This window comes from Schistocerca serialis, chromosome 1 (genome assembly GCF_023864345.2).
Source record: "Schistocerca serialis cubense isolate TAMUIC-IGC-003099 chromosome 1, iqSchSeri2.2, whole genome shotgun sequence".
Lineage (NCBI taxonomy): Eukaryota > Metazoa > Arthropoda > Insecta > Orthoptera > Acrididae > Schistocerca > Schistocerca serialis.
The window spans coordinates 717,520,033-717,535,350 of record NC_064638.1 but is presented as its reverse complement, the minus strand read 5'-3'; the positions used below and the strand labels follow the sequence as shown (position 1 = coordinate 717,535,350).

At 35.4% G+C, this 15,318-nt stretch overlaps 1 protein-coding gene across 1 annotated transcript; it reads left to right on the top strand.

The window, feature by feature from the left end:
* Nucleotides 1-3,484: 3,484 nt before the first annotated feature.
* On the top strand, nt 3,485-14,762 carry LOC126481211 (small ubiquitin-related modifier 3). The gene is made up of 3 exons (XM_050104816.1): nt 3,485-3,725; nt 3,803-3,931; nt 13,926-14,762. Exons 1-3 carry the CDS (start codon nt 3,708-3,710, stop codon nt 14,058-14,060), a joined length of 282 nt encoding a protein of 93 aa, XP_049960773.1. The 5' UTR covers nt 3,485-3,707; the 3' UTR covers nt 14,061-14,762.
* Nucleotides 14,763-15,318: the final 556 nt, after the last annotated feature.

Below are 15,318 nucleotides of genomic sequence, written 5' to 3'. Positions count from 1 at the left end.
ACTTTTTGGTACTGAGGACACACAATGTTATCTTGGCTGGGGAGTCATCGTCAGATGTTGAAGCAACTTCAGATGTGCCCCAGGGAAGTGTGGGACCCTTGCTGTTCACATTGTATATCAATGGCCTTGCAACCATATGAATAGTAGAATCAATGTTTTTGGAGATGATGCAGTTATCTATAATGAAGTACAATCGGAGAGAAGCTGCAGAAATATTCAGTCAGACCTAGATTAGATTTCAACATGGTGCAGAGATTGCCAACTTGCTTTAAATGTTCATAAATATAAAATTTGGCACTTCACAAAACGAAAAAACGTAGTATCCTATGACTACAATATCGATGAGTCGCTGCTGGAATCGCTCAATGCATTCAAATACCTGGGTGTAACACTCTGTAATGATATGAACGGTAATGGTCACATAGGTTCACTCGTATGTAAAGTGGGTGGTAGACTTCGGTTTATTGGTAAAATACTATTAAATTGTAATCAGTTTATGAAAGAGATTGCTTAGAAGTCACTTGTGTGGTCAATTCTAGAGTATTGCTCAAGTGTGTTGGACTTGTATCAGATACGACTAAGAGGGGATATCGAATGTATACAGATAAGGACAGCTCAAATGTTCACATGTTTGTTTAATCCATAGCAGAGTGCCACAGAGATACCGAAGGAACTGAAGTGGCAGCCTCTTGAAGATAGACGTAAACTATCCCGAGAAGTCTATTAACAAAGTTTCAAGAACCAGCTTTAAATGATTACTCCAGGTATGTACTACAAACACCTATGTATCACACACTGGCATCATGAGGATAAGGCTAGAATAATTACTGCATGCATAGAGGCATTCAATGTATCATTCTTCCTACACTCCATACGTGAATGGAACAGGAAGAAACCCTAATAACTGGTATGATGGGACATACCTCTGCCATGCACCTCATGGTGGTTTGCAGAGTATAGACGTAGATGAAGATGAAATTATGTACATGAATTAGATACAAAATTTCATGTGTGATAAGAATTATTCTCGTAATTTATGTGAGTAGAAAAGCACTGAGAACCTTTAAATTATATTACGGTAAAGCAGATGATGAAGTCATATTATTATAAAATTGTGTTAATTTTACTATTAATTATTGAATCTAATGGGAGAAGCGCAGAAAAGTTGGTTGTTTTGGCGGGAAGAAAGTAAAATGCATCAGAAAAATGGGGAAATGAAATGAATGACGACAAATACGAATCAGTAACATGAATTCTGGACAAACCGACAAACTAAAATCTAAAAGAAAAGCCAGTACACAACTAGTAAAAATCTACAAAGAATAACAAATACTGGAATCGATAACTGGAATTAACACATATAGGTAAATTCTGGTTACCAATTCCAACATTTCCATGATTCATATGTAAATTGTTTGCAGGGATTTAAGGCACTAAACGTAATAGCATTTCTACATTTGTAATCGCTGTCTAGAAGTATTGTGATGAAATAACAAAAAATGGAATAGGTAACTAGAATTGGCCTCCTATATATGCTATATATGTCAATTATAGGTACCGATTCCAACCTTAGTAACTTTTTTGCAGTAGTTTAGTGAACAATTACAAGGGCAGAAATTCTATTAGCCTACATTGTAGTGCACACACCTGCTGAAAAATGATCGAATTAATAAACCATTGAATGCTTGCAATCGGTAACTGGAATTAACCTATGTAGAAGATCTAGTTACCGATTCCATCTGTTCGATGGTTCATAATTTTAGACTTTTTGCAGTAAATCTGTGAACGGTGGTTTTTTTTTTAGGATGTCTAGGTTTCTGATTGATCTCAGAACTACTACGAAAAGTAACAGATTGTTTTCTTTTTCATAGTAGTGAAGAGAGTATTACCAACTGTAGAAATTGTGTAACGCTTTAGTGCACACACTTGTTGTTAAATGGTCTCAATAACGATTCTTGGAATGGTTGGAACTGGTAACTGGAATTAACCTACGTAAGTTAATTCTAGTTACTAATTCCAGTGTTAGTCATTTTTCTGTAGATGTTCAGAGAGCAATCATGTTGCATTTTAGTGCACACACCTGCCATAAAAACGAGCTAAATTATGAAACATGGAATGGTTGGAATCGGTAACTAGAATTGACCTATATAGCTTAATTCTAGATATCGACTCCAATGTTTTTAAGACCCTGTTTTTGCGGATTTTCTTTTCTTGTCTACTACTCCATTAGATTTAATAGTTATTATCAAAAATTAACGGCACTTCACAGCATAGTGACATCATCATGCGCTATATTGTAATGGATTTAAAGTTTCTCTGTACTTTTCTTACTAGCATAAATTATGATAGTAATTTATTGCAGACATGTACACTTATCTTTTTCTGCTCTCATTTTCGTTATCTTAAGTTCTTTTCGATATAATATGTGGCTAAGTAATTAATCACGTGAACTGTGATTGTAATTTTTTCGTATGCTACAATGGTTTGTTTATGAATTTGCTCAGTCGCTTTCAATAATTGCCTCTATACAGCGTCTCTACCTTAGGTATGACGTCACTGGTCAAAGCTGACAGGTGGATCGGTCTGTAGAATTGTCTCGTGTGTTCTCGTCCGGTAAAGCACGTAAGTTGACATTAAAGACTACTTTTTTTCTTTTTAATTCAGCTACGGTACGATCCATACGTCTTTGCTGGACGCATTGCATGCATATGCAGTGGCATTGAGAGTTTTGTGGTTCTCCACAGCAGTACTCCACAAGTGTATTTCTTCCTGGTAAAATGCTAAACACTAAAGAACTTGCATCTTACTCTACTGTTCTTGAGACACTGTGATTTCTAAAGCCTAGAGAACTATGGTCTATGATTCCAACGCTATTTCATAGAGCGACATATGGCACCAATTCTATTGGCGGCAATGATGGTCCCTGTGAGTGAACCCGCCCAAGTCTTTGTATAAACATATTTTCCTCAACAAATAACTGTCGTTGAACGATACTTTTCTCGTTCTTTCATTTCTCAGCAATGTGAAATATTCCCATGAGACCTTTCTCAAGAACATTTATCATTAATTTTACTTCCACTCTAAGGAAACGCTATCATTGTTAGTTCTCAAATTGTGATACTGCATTCTGATCTTTCCTAGCACGATTTTTATCCCATAATCTCACATATACTACACTGTACTTTTAGTTTTATTATCTTCTTGGCGTAATAGACTCACCCAGTACAATTGCTTAGTAATGTTCACGAAAAGAACTAATTCTTAGGTTTGCATCTATTTTACACTTATGTAAATTTACAAACCGTTAATAAAGTTACCATACTTTACAGTAAATTTCCGATATGCATTAATACCCTCGTGAATCGAGAAAATATTTGGAATTTACATGGTTTTCTTCATGAAAGTTGGGAAATGAATTAAGTATTATGCTTGTTACTCTTTGGTCCGTCATATCTGTAAATTATGTCACACTGAAAGTCTTTGAGGCGTGAGCTCCTTGGAACGAAGCGAAGTGTTAGGCGTTAAAGTGCGCGCCCGTATTTTTTTAAAATACGCCTTTGGCAAATTCTTGTGGTCTTGGCTGATTTGTATTAGTGTAATATCAGCCATACTTTGTATTGAATAAATAAGCTGTCTTACGTATACTTTGGGTTTGTTTTGGAGAAGCAAGTTTTAGTGAATTTCGTCCGGGTTGTGCATTAGTAAAAATGTCAGAAGATAAAAAGGTAAGTCACATGTTAGTCTGTTTTTAGGTAAACTGATTCTAGTGTGTTTTGAATATAAACTTTTTTTCTTTATTTAGGACGTGAAAGGCTCAGAGTCTGAGCATATAAACTTGAAAGTATTGGGTCAAGACAATGCCATTGTGCAATTTAAGATAAAGAAGCACACTCCTTTAAGAAAATTGATGAATGCGTATTGTGATAGAGTGGTGAGTACCGAAACGGATGAACGTAATTCAATATTTGTGTAATTAATAACAGAGCCGTATCACTAAGATCCATTCCAGTGGCTTTAAGATCTTCGGTGAGAAGTAAAGTTACATGCATTTCTGCTATAGTTTCTATATGTTCGTAGTGTATCGAAGCAAGCAGATTAGCTCCCAAGTGTGAAAGAAAGGCGGTGTGGTTCCTGTAATTTTACCTGTTGATAAAATTTTCAATTTGCATTGTGAACATAGCGATACTGGTGGTGTAAAACGTAGCACATGTGGTGATGTCACACGAGTGATATTTTTTTATTGATTATGGTTTTCTCAATTTCTATTTGTACGGGCTTTATATATACTTGAAGCAATGATTTTTGTAATGTAAACATTGTCATGTGTACAGTTCGTATTTGCGTTTTTATTGAGAATTTTGGTTGCCAACCATACTGAAGATAGACGTCGTTTCTTTTACATCTTTGTCTTGCTTGTAGATAATGAATACTTTCATTTATAAATCACGAGAACTAATAATTTCTTAACATGTGCTTTTGTTTTGTGGTTTGTTTGTGGATACATTGGGTTTGTAAATATGTGCAGCTCTAAACAAGTAATAAGATAGACGGCATAGAAATATACAAGCTAAGGTCAAAAAGTACCTGTTCAACAGGCTCCTTGTTTATTAGTAATGTACCATAATTAAAATTGTTTCAAATCAAGTTCTCACTTTTACTTTTAAAACACTTTATTTAAAATATACACATGTTGACTTTATTAAAATAGGCGCACGAAGACAGACTAATGCGCCTCAACACACACACATATATATACACAAACATCTGTCACCACGATCGATATTTCTCGAACATACTCGATATCCGATATAAATGTATTACAATTCCAACACGCCTCCTTACATTTATATCGCGATGTTTAACATATTCCTAATTTTAATGAATTTTTCTTTACATAACGACTTTGTGAATATATCTGCAACATTTTCATTCGAATCTACTTTAACAATATCAATGAGTCCCTGTAAATAATACTCATGCACAAAATGGTAATGTACTTCTATATATTTTGAATTCTTTGTGAAATTACCAAACTTCGCTATATTTAATGCTCCTGAATTATCTTCATATATGACAATAGGTTTTTCAAATTTAACATTAAAAATGTCTAAAATATCATGTACAAGTTTCACCTCGCTAACAGCTTCAGACAATGCTACATATTCTGCAAAAGTTGAAGCCTTTGTGACACTCGCTTGTTTTCTTGACTTCCAAAATACAACATTACTAAATAATCTAATTACATAACCAGAAGTTGACTTTCTATCCACACTATCACCTGCCCAATCTGAATCCACAAAACAATCTAATATCTCAGCACCTTCATTCCTACAATAGTTTAATTTCAAATCTTTAGTTAAATATAAATATTTCAAAATTCTCAAAGCATATTTAAAATGAGTACTACTGTAACAACTTTGGAATCTGCTCAAGTAATTCACACTATAGCTAATATCTGGTCTAGTACCCGAACTTACGTACAAGAGTGCACCTATCAAGTTTCTATATCTAACGTCATTACAATCTTCATACGCTGGTTCTAACTTTAAATTTACTTCCATTGGAGTTTTGTACAAGATCGAATCTTCAATTTTATATTTCGCAGCTAACGAATCAATGTATTTTTCTTGACTCAAACTCATAACTCTTGTTTCATAATCATAATTAATATCGATGCCAAGATATCTTTTTACCTCACCTAAATCTTTCATATTAAATCGCTTTGACAATAAGTTCTTAATCTTAACAATTTTTTCTTTTCTCACACAGCAAATGAGCAAATCGTCGACAAAAATAATCAAATAAATCAAGACATCTCCATCTCTCAATACATAAAGACAATAATCATATTTACTCCTTTTAAAACCTAAACTTCTTAAAAACTCGTCAAGACAATTGTACCAAGCTCGTGAGCTTTCTCGCAAACCATACAATGCTTTATACAATTTACAGACTCTACCCGTACCATCATCATATCCTCTTGGCTGCTTTACATAAACTTCAGATAAAACTTTACAATTTAGAAACGCAGTCTCTACGTCCATTTGTTCTATAACCAAACCTTCTTGACAACAGTATGACAACAAAATCTTTAATGTTTGCATATTGGTTACTGGAGAATAAATATCCTCAACGATTTCTTTTTGTTGAAACCCCCTGACAACTAATCTTGCTTTGTAAACACCCTCTGATTTCTTTGTGAAAACCCACTTTACATCAATGGCTTCTTTATCAACTGGTTTATCTACTAATTCCCATGTTTTGTTTTTGTTCAAACAATCAATTTCCTTATTCATCGCTTTTTCCCAATAATTTGATTCGGCACTGTTAATCGCCTCCTCAAAGCTTTCCGGACTATTTGCACTGCAAAAGTTTACATAAATAAAATTGCTGTAAACATAATCATTTAATATTTTTGGTTTTCTTTCTCTAGATGATCTCCTCAACTCAAGTACTTTCTCTGATTCATGATTATCAGAAAGCTTTTCATTTTTCTCAATTTCCTTCTGTTTTTCTATTAGTTCAGTTTCATTTTCTATACTTTCGTGTTCAGAATCACTAGAATATTCACTTACTGAATCATAATCTTTAAACCCAATACATTTAACACCACTTTCAACAATGTCCACATGTCTAGCAACAACTATCTTATTATTTATTAGCACTCTGTAGCCTACTTCACAATAACCCATTAAAACCCCCAAATCGGCTTTCCTATCCCATTTCGACTTTCTCAGTTGCTCAGGTACTCTTACAAAAACTCTACTCCCATACAACTTCAAATGATTAACATTAGGTTTTTTTCCCAGTAATATCTCATAAGGAGTTTTCTTTTCAATGGTGTTAGCTAAAGTTCTGTTTTTGAGGTATGCTGCTGCACAAACCACTTCAGGCCAAAATCTCTTGTCTACTCGCGCTTCGGCTAGCAGACACCGTGACATGTCCATGATGGATCTGTTATACCTTTCAGCAGTACCATTAAGCTCATGCACATAAGGTGGACAAGCATTCAATACAATTCCTTTTTGTCTCACAAATTCATAGACATTTTCATTTAAATATTCCTTCCCATTGTCACATCTTATCTTTTTAACAGTTTTCCCAGTGAGATTCTCAACTTCATTAATATACTCTACAAAACATTTGTATACTTGATCTTTAGATTTTATGGTGTAAACACGAGCTGCCTTACTGTAATCATCAATGAAAGAAAGAAAATATCTTTCCCCATGCATTCCAGTAGTTGAGTGAGGCCCATTTAGATCTGTGTGAACAATTTCTAAGATTTCTTTTGCTTTGGTTCTATTATTTTTAAAAGGAACATTATGCATTTTGTTTTCGATACAGATTTTACATTTCATAAATTCTGATTCTAGTTCTGAAGGAACCCCATCTAACAATTGATGTTTACATAAAGTATTTAGATAATTGAAATTAACATGTCCCAAAATGCGGTGCCATTTTTCCTTTGCTGTCATATTATTGTCTTTACTCATAACATTAACATTAACTTCTCCTTTATTAATAGTACTACTCATTTTATACAACCGACCCTCTTTCCATGCAATCGCAATCAATCCATTAGCTTTATCAAAAATTTTTGCATTATTCCCTACCGATACAATTTTGTGATTATCTGTAATTTTAGCATAACGGATCAAGTTTTTGTCTATGTCTTTTACAAAGAAAACATTTCGCATATTAATTGGAACCATTTGATCATAGACAGGAAAATTACTAATTACATTACCAACTTTAGTAGCTTGCAAAATTTTTCCATCAGCAATTTTTACATTTATAGGTTGTTTTAAAGTTATACTCTTAGAAAAATATTCCTCATTATTAATAACATGATCAGTACAGCCACTGTCTAATAACCAATTGATTTGAATTTGATTGTTATTACTTGACTCTACTGTTCTATTTTGACCTATCATAGAATTAACCTCTGTTATAAAACTACTCATACCATGATCACTCTGATGGTAACCTTGCTTGCTGTGATGCCGACCGCTGCTAAAACCATGCTGCTCTCCTCGACCACGTTGCCTGCTGCCATAACCTCCACGCTGCATGTTGCCGTAATATCCACGCTGTACATTGCTATAGCCTCCACGCTGCATATTTCCATTACCTCTGTCGCTGCTTTGAAAATGTACTCCACGATGCCATGTGCCTCTGTTACTTGTTCTTCCCTGGGTACAATCACGTTTGAAGTGACCTGCTTTGCTGCATCGATAACATACTTGCTCCTGATTTCTTGAATTCAATTTTCTTTCTGTGTGAAATGCATTTGATTTTACCTCTTCATTTCCAGTTTTTGCATTCAATAATTGAATCTTACTTTTAACGTATTCAACTGTCTGGTCCTCTTCCTTCAAGACGTCCACTAAGTCCCCAATATAGCTCATTGACTCTGGTAACGTTCGCAGCATATAATTTAACTTCTCCTTTTCCGTTACTTTGGCGCCTGCAGATTTCAGCTCATTTACAGTTTTTTCAAATGCACTGAAAAATGTCCCCGTATCACTGTAATCACTTAACCTCAATTTGTCCAACTTGTTTCTGCATAATATTTGAAGGGCTGTAGACTCTTTCGAATATAATTCATCAAATTTCTTCATGATCTCGAAAGCACTTTCTCTGTCACTCACGAATTCTAGTTGCTTATTTGTGATTGCACCATAAATATAGTTGATAGCCTTCAAGTCCTCTTCATCCCACGTTTCGTTGTCTGAACTCACTTTTGCCCTCGTAATCACTGTATAGCATTTCTTCATTTTTAGGTACATGATTATCCGCTGCTTCCAGTTCCCATAGTCTTCGCCATCAAATACAGGAATAGTTATATCAGCCATGTCGAACTTTCTGAATAACACGCGACGGCCACAATATAATATTTAACTTCTACTTTTCTTTTCAAGAACCACGGACCTCTGCTACCATGTTTCAAATCAAGTTCTCACTTTTACTTTTAAAACACTTTATTTAAAATATACACATGTTGACTTTATTAAAATAGGCGCACGAAGACAGACTAATGCGCCTCAACACACACACATATATATACACAAACATCTGTCACCACGATCGATATTTCTCGAACATACTCGATATCCGATATAAATGTATTACAATTCCAACAAAAATATTATTTTCCAGTAAAAGATACAGTGTGGACCACCTGTGAATTTGTCTTATTCAACTACTATATACAAATGTAATATGAATCAAATACAGGTCACCACCTTTCAACCTGTGCGGGACATTGGGCTATGCAAAAGATCAGTATATGGCCACAGTCGAGACTTCAATGGGAGTCCAATTTTACACTGTAGCCCATTTTTCAACTTAGTGTATTCTAAATATAGTTTTTTTATCATCACATGAGCTTGTACGATGAAAATAAAGATTTTGGTTTGGTGCAGCTTCCTTCACTTATCGGAGGTGAATGCGTGGCCTTTTATATGGACAAAACAAATGTAAATCAAATGGGAAAAACCAAGACTGAAGGATGCTCCAACACATCGTAATGCATATTATGAATAGTGTGTGCTCTGGAAGGTGACAGTGTGCTAAAGTGCTCTTACAGTGTCTGTGTTCTATAGTGTGCTGCTGTTGGCAGTTTTATGTCATAACCAGTTAAGTGATATACGGTTGCCTGTGAGGATACTCAGTTGTCTCTGAATATGACAGATGTGGCTAATGTGGGTTGATTTTGTAACCAGAACATAATCTCTTAGCTTGACGTGTCAGTCACTGATGGTACCATAATTCGTTGTGTGTCTGCAGTGTGGAAAGGACTAATATTACCTTCTACTAAAATGTGGAATCTCGAAAGTCTTTCTTCCATCGCTTAAAAATAAATTCATCTCTCATTACAAAAAAGTTGTCACAAGGTTGTTCTTTGAGCTGCCAGACCATTCCTTTTTTCCCAAAAATGCCATATCTATAAATTGCTGGAAAACTGTATGTAATTGTGATAATCCAAACAGAATTTTGCCGGGTGTATCTCAAACTTTTGTTTCAGCTCCCCACTTCAAAATTACTGTAGAAGAATCTGTTCTTGAGATCTGGTGTGCAAAACACACACACATATCTTGTAGTTTATCTAAAAAATCTTCTGTAAGAGGCTTTGGTAAAGGCCTTCACTGAAATTTTATTTTCTGTAGTCTATACTACATGATGATGCTTCCCATTTTTCTTTTTGCAGTTCATACCTGGCTAGCACATTCAAAAGAAAATGACTCACCTGTACTTGGTTGGCAAGGGTTTCTTCCACTCACAGCCATAATCATCTGGATCTGTTATATTCTGGTTGTTCTTAACTCACAATCATCTTGATTCTGACATTGGTGGACTTCGTTGAAATGTAATGAGTCACTGTATCTCTGGTATTTTGCTGTTTAGTGACTAGTGGAGCTTTTAATACCCAATTGTGTTTTGTTGTTGCACTGATATGTATCAGATGAGTTTCACCTTCTGTATTCTTAATACTATCTTGGCAGTACTTGTAAAATACCTGTTGTGGAGCAACAAAGGTTTTACCAAATCCTGTCAAGATCTATGTCTCGCAATCTTGCATCTTCCATTCTCTCGTAAACAGTCATAATAAATAGTCTGCTACAGTCATTTAGTACCTTCAAATCTTACATATTTGGACTGTTTTAAATTTACAATTGTTAATACTCCTCCTAGCTGCTTTTGGAGTGTCGCCATTAGATGATTCTTGTCTTCAGATTAGATTTGGCCAAACTTGGCTTGTATAACTGAAGCTCATTTGGTTGCAATAACTGCACTTTTGGTGTTTCGATAGAAAATAGGAAAATGGAAATATTTAGTATCTCTGTTACTAAAGTTTCTGAAATTTCCATTGATATAATTTCTTTTCAGCAATGTCGTGACAGTAAAAGTACTAGTTTTGTGTGTGAATCATTTTTTAAATCATCTATCACAGCCTGCATTGGCAAGTTACCAGTTTCCGCGCTGCTGGAAGTCTGCCTCGTTATCAGAAACCAAATGAGTGGTGCAGTGGTTAGCACACTGGCTGAACTTTTGGGAAGTCAGCAGTGCAAATCCGCCTCCACCCATCCAGATTTAGGTTTTCCACGATTTCCCTAAATGCTGGGATGGTTCCTTTAAAAGAGCGCAGCCGATTTCGTTCCCCGTCCTTAACAAAAACAATTCAAGCTTGTCATCTGTAACGACCTTGTCGTCAGTAAGACATTAAACGTAATCTTTGTTCTTCCTTTTCATTATAAGAAATTATTCTTAAAGAGACTTTGCTCCTTTCATCAAGATGGCATTTTGGGTATTCATGAAGAATTCTCATTGCAAATGATTTGTAGTGGAGCCTATGATGTAGGACTCTCATACTGAATAAAAGACTTAAGTAAACCTTTAAATGCTGTTTCCTCAAAGCCCAAGGTTCGTTTTTTTAACTGGATGTCTCTCATTGCCACTAATTTACTTAGGCACAGTCAAAAAGCACACAATGACAGGAAAAATTTGCATTGATACTGTGAACATTGTGACAGTTCTGCTTCGCTTTTGTTGTCTGTTTTAGAATAAAAATCTGTTTTTTCTCTTTCCCGGTAATTTGGTGTCTTATTGTTACTATTTTACATATCTTCTTCACAATCTGTGCCATAATTATTTTTCAATGAAAATTTGTCAGTGTTGAATAAATAGCAACAAATTTGTCTTCATTCCATTTTCTGTCCCACTGCAGCAGTTTACTCCCATCTTCACTTCTAAAAATGACTCTTAAATAAATTACTTCTTAGCTTCATGTTCACCAGCTTTTAATTGAAAAGTACAGCTAGATAATCCTCTTGGGTGTTCCCAGTTTTTTTCTGTCACCTGTGATTTTCAGGTATTAACTTAGTTACAGATTTAATGGCTTTAATCAGCAGAGAGTTTATATTTCTATTTACTTTCCAATTTCACCTAATATTGCCGTTTCTAAATATTTATCTACTTGTCTAGCTTGTCAGAAATAGCCAAAACAGGTGTGCTGTAATTACTCAAGATTAATGCATAGGTAAGTGTGTCATTTTGCGAGTCCTGGCCTCATGTTCCATGTTCAATCTTATTTTGATAAATATTTCTTTTTCTGTCACAACGTATAAAACTTCCCCTTGTGTCAAGCAACTGTTAATCATTCTTTGAATGTGAATCAGGTATGCACACACCACTACATTGCTGCAGGCAAAATGGCACTCAGAAAAGTTTGTTATACGTAAAGGGCCAAAACTGCATTGTCACTCGTTCAGTTCATGCAAACAAAGCCTCCAAAATTTGTAGGAAAAAGTGTTCTATCTTTAGCATAATCTACTTATTACCATTATTACAAATTCCTATTAAGTAAATGATTATGACAGTGCAACTCACACTATCTTCACGAGTGTAATTTCTCTGTATTATTATGCGTTATTCGGCTTCCCTGGTGCCTCTCATCTTGTCGGCAGGAAAACATCCAAATCATTAATCTTGAACTGTTGTTAACTGTTTGTCAGTGTTCATTAATTAAAATAGTCTGGTGCATTGGAGTTATCTGCAAACTGAGGAGATGTGTGTGATATAATTATTAAATTATGACTGAAACAAGCAAACTACATAATTCAGGAATGATTTCAGCTACCTTTGGAAAAATAACTTTTCCTGGGGAAGAAGGAAAAAAAATCATTTTCTGTTTGTCCCACATTCTGTTTGTTATGTACATACTCAGTTGTATTTATTTTATTTCCATTTCACTTTAAAGCCTGATGGATACACTGTTGTATTTAGTTTTCCATTACTGGAGTCCTCTTTCTTGGTACAGTTCTGTATTATCCACATTTGTAGCAGTTGTGTTATGTTTAATGGTGTACCTGATAGCTAGTGGCATAGAAGGGTGGTTTTTTAAACACTTTCTCATGTATTGCTCTGTTGGGAAACACTTCCTTTTAACAATATAGGAAAAGACAGATAACTGCTTACCGTAAAGAAGGCATGTCAAGTTGCAGACACACGATTAAAAGATAGTCATGTATAGCTTCCGCCTACAGCCTTCATCAGTAAAGACAGACACACACACACACACACACACGCACGACCACCAACTCCAGCATCTCAGGCTGAAATGCAACTACACACAGGATGCAAGCAGCAATCTTGAGGGGTGGGGAAGGGGAAAGAATAGTAGTGTACTGGTGGGGAGAGAGACGAATGCTGTCTGGTGGAGTGTGCAGGGAGCAGACTGCCAACATGCACCATGTCAGGAGGTTGTGGGGGAGGGAGATGGGGAAACAAGGAACAAAAAAGGAGAGGAGCAATGAAAGGCTTCAGATGCTTTGGCAGAGGGCTGCAAATAAACAGCGTGGTAGACGAGAATGAGAGGAGATGGTATTACAGAGGAGGTGCTAACTGTTGAGTGGAGGGTGTGGGGACAGTATGTATATAGGTGTAGGTGCATTCCGGCCCGAGATGCTGGAGTTGGTGGTCGCGCGCGCGCGCGGGTGTGTGGGTGTGTGTGTGTGTGTGTGTGTGTGTGTGTGTGTGTGTGTGTGTGTGTGTGTGTGTAATGAACTGTCGTCGTATTTTCTGGGAATGAATTACGTAAGCTAAAAGAATTGAAACAAAGTTCATGATGGTTGTGGATTTTTTCCAGCCTATTGTCCTGTAATTGCAGCAGCCTATTGATTACTACAGAATATACTTCAATGATGACACCTGCACTACCAGTGTTAAAGTTGTTAGAATTTTTGTTATGTGGTACTCTTACATGAAGTCCTTATGTGGTGTTAAGAATTTAAGCTTTGATCTCCATGTGTGTGACTTCTAATATTTATTATTCTGAACTACATTGATGCTTGTCTTGAATGCAACATTTTAACATTCTAAATATCAACATTTTAACATTCTGTTTCACAATAATTTTACAGGGGATTGCAATGGCTACAATGCGCTTCCGATTTGATGGGCAGCCAATCAATGAAACAGATACTCCTCTTTCATTGGAAATGGAGGAAGGTGACACCATAGAAGTGTATCAACAGCAGACAGGTGGAAGAGCATAGAAAGAAACTGTGTTTATTGAAATGGCTTTGTGTTATGCACCGAGAGAAGTGGAACTCGAGTGAATATGTGAAATACAGGCACACTTTTTCTATTAAATGTGACAACTTCAATAGTGAATGTAAGTGTTGGGTAATCATGTGAAATATTCCTAAATATCACTTTGAATTTGGGGAGCCCTTTTGTGATTGAGTGGAAGTAAAATTTGTTCTGTTGTTTTGGACTGCTAAACTTGTTTTTCTTGTGTTTTTTTCATTTTTTTTTTAATTCCTCAAAGTCTGCATTGTACTAGAAGAGAACTTAACAATTCCAATGGCCTTGCATTTTTCTGTTCATTCCAACAAGGAATTGAGTGTTCTCCAGTCTATATTTTGTTATGTAGAAGTGTTCAAACTAAGGATTCCACATTGTTTAAATGTACTTACATGATAATGGCATGAACATTTAAGGAATTAAGATATGCCATCAATAACTTTTATTAAAAGGAGTATTTATTAGCTTAGTGGCCAAACAGATATGTTGTGTGGGGCTCACATGTTTGGTCTTAGACCTTGTGGTACATTTTTTGTGGTTCTGATTCCACAAGAGGCATGAAAGCAAGCACTCAACCTGTGGCTGTATGGTTTTCTTATGTGTTTAAAAGTTGTATGAAGTAATAGCTGTATACCTATCCTAAAATGTAAATAAATGTTTTTAATAACTTATGCATTTACTTATTTCAGAATGAAACTTACTGGAACATATTGGCATATTTTTGGCCAATGATCGATTTGTATGAAGACAAGCAATGTTAATGTGTTTGGGTAATAAAATAGTATCTTTCTGGGAATACTATGTAACTTTTTAAGTAGCAGTAACTAACTTTAAACATAAGAAAGACGTCACACCTGTGGGTAAAATAACTGTGTTTATAATGCTTCGGAAACAGCGTTTAACATCATATAACCATAAATTTTTCACAATGCGTTTGTTGTATATCATCTGTGAAGAAACAATACCGCGTAAGTAGCAAAATAAGAATTTTACACGAGAGACAAAAAACTGTCTAAAATGCCTAATACATTTCACAGGGGCGCTAAATTTGCATCGTAGCACTACAAGGAAATATTGGATCAAATAAAAATGCGAAACAAAAAAATACACTTTAGAAAACTTTATTACGGCACATACACGGAATTGTCTCTGCATTTATGCCGTGATCTGTTACTTATACGGTATTTGTCAGTCTCCTGGCGTGACTTGACACATTGACGTTGGTAT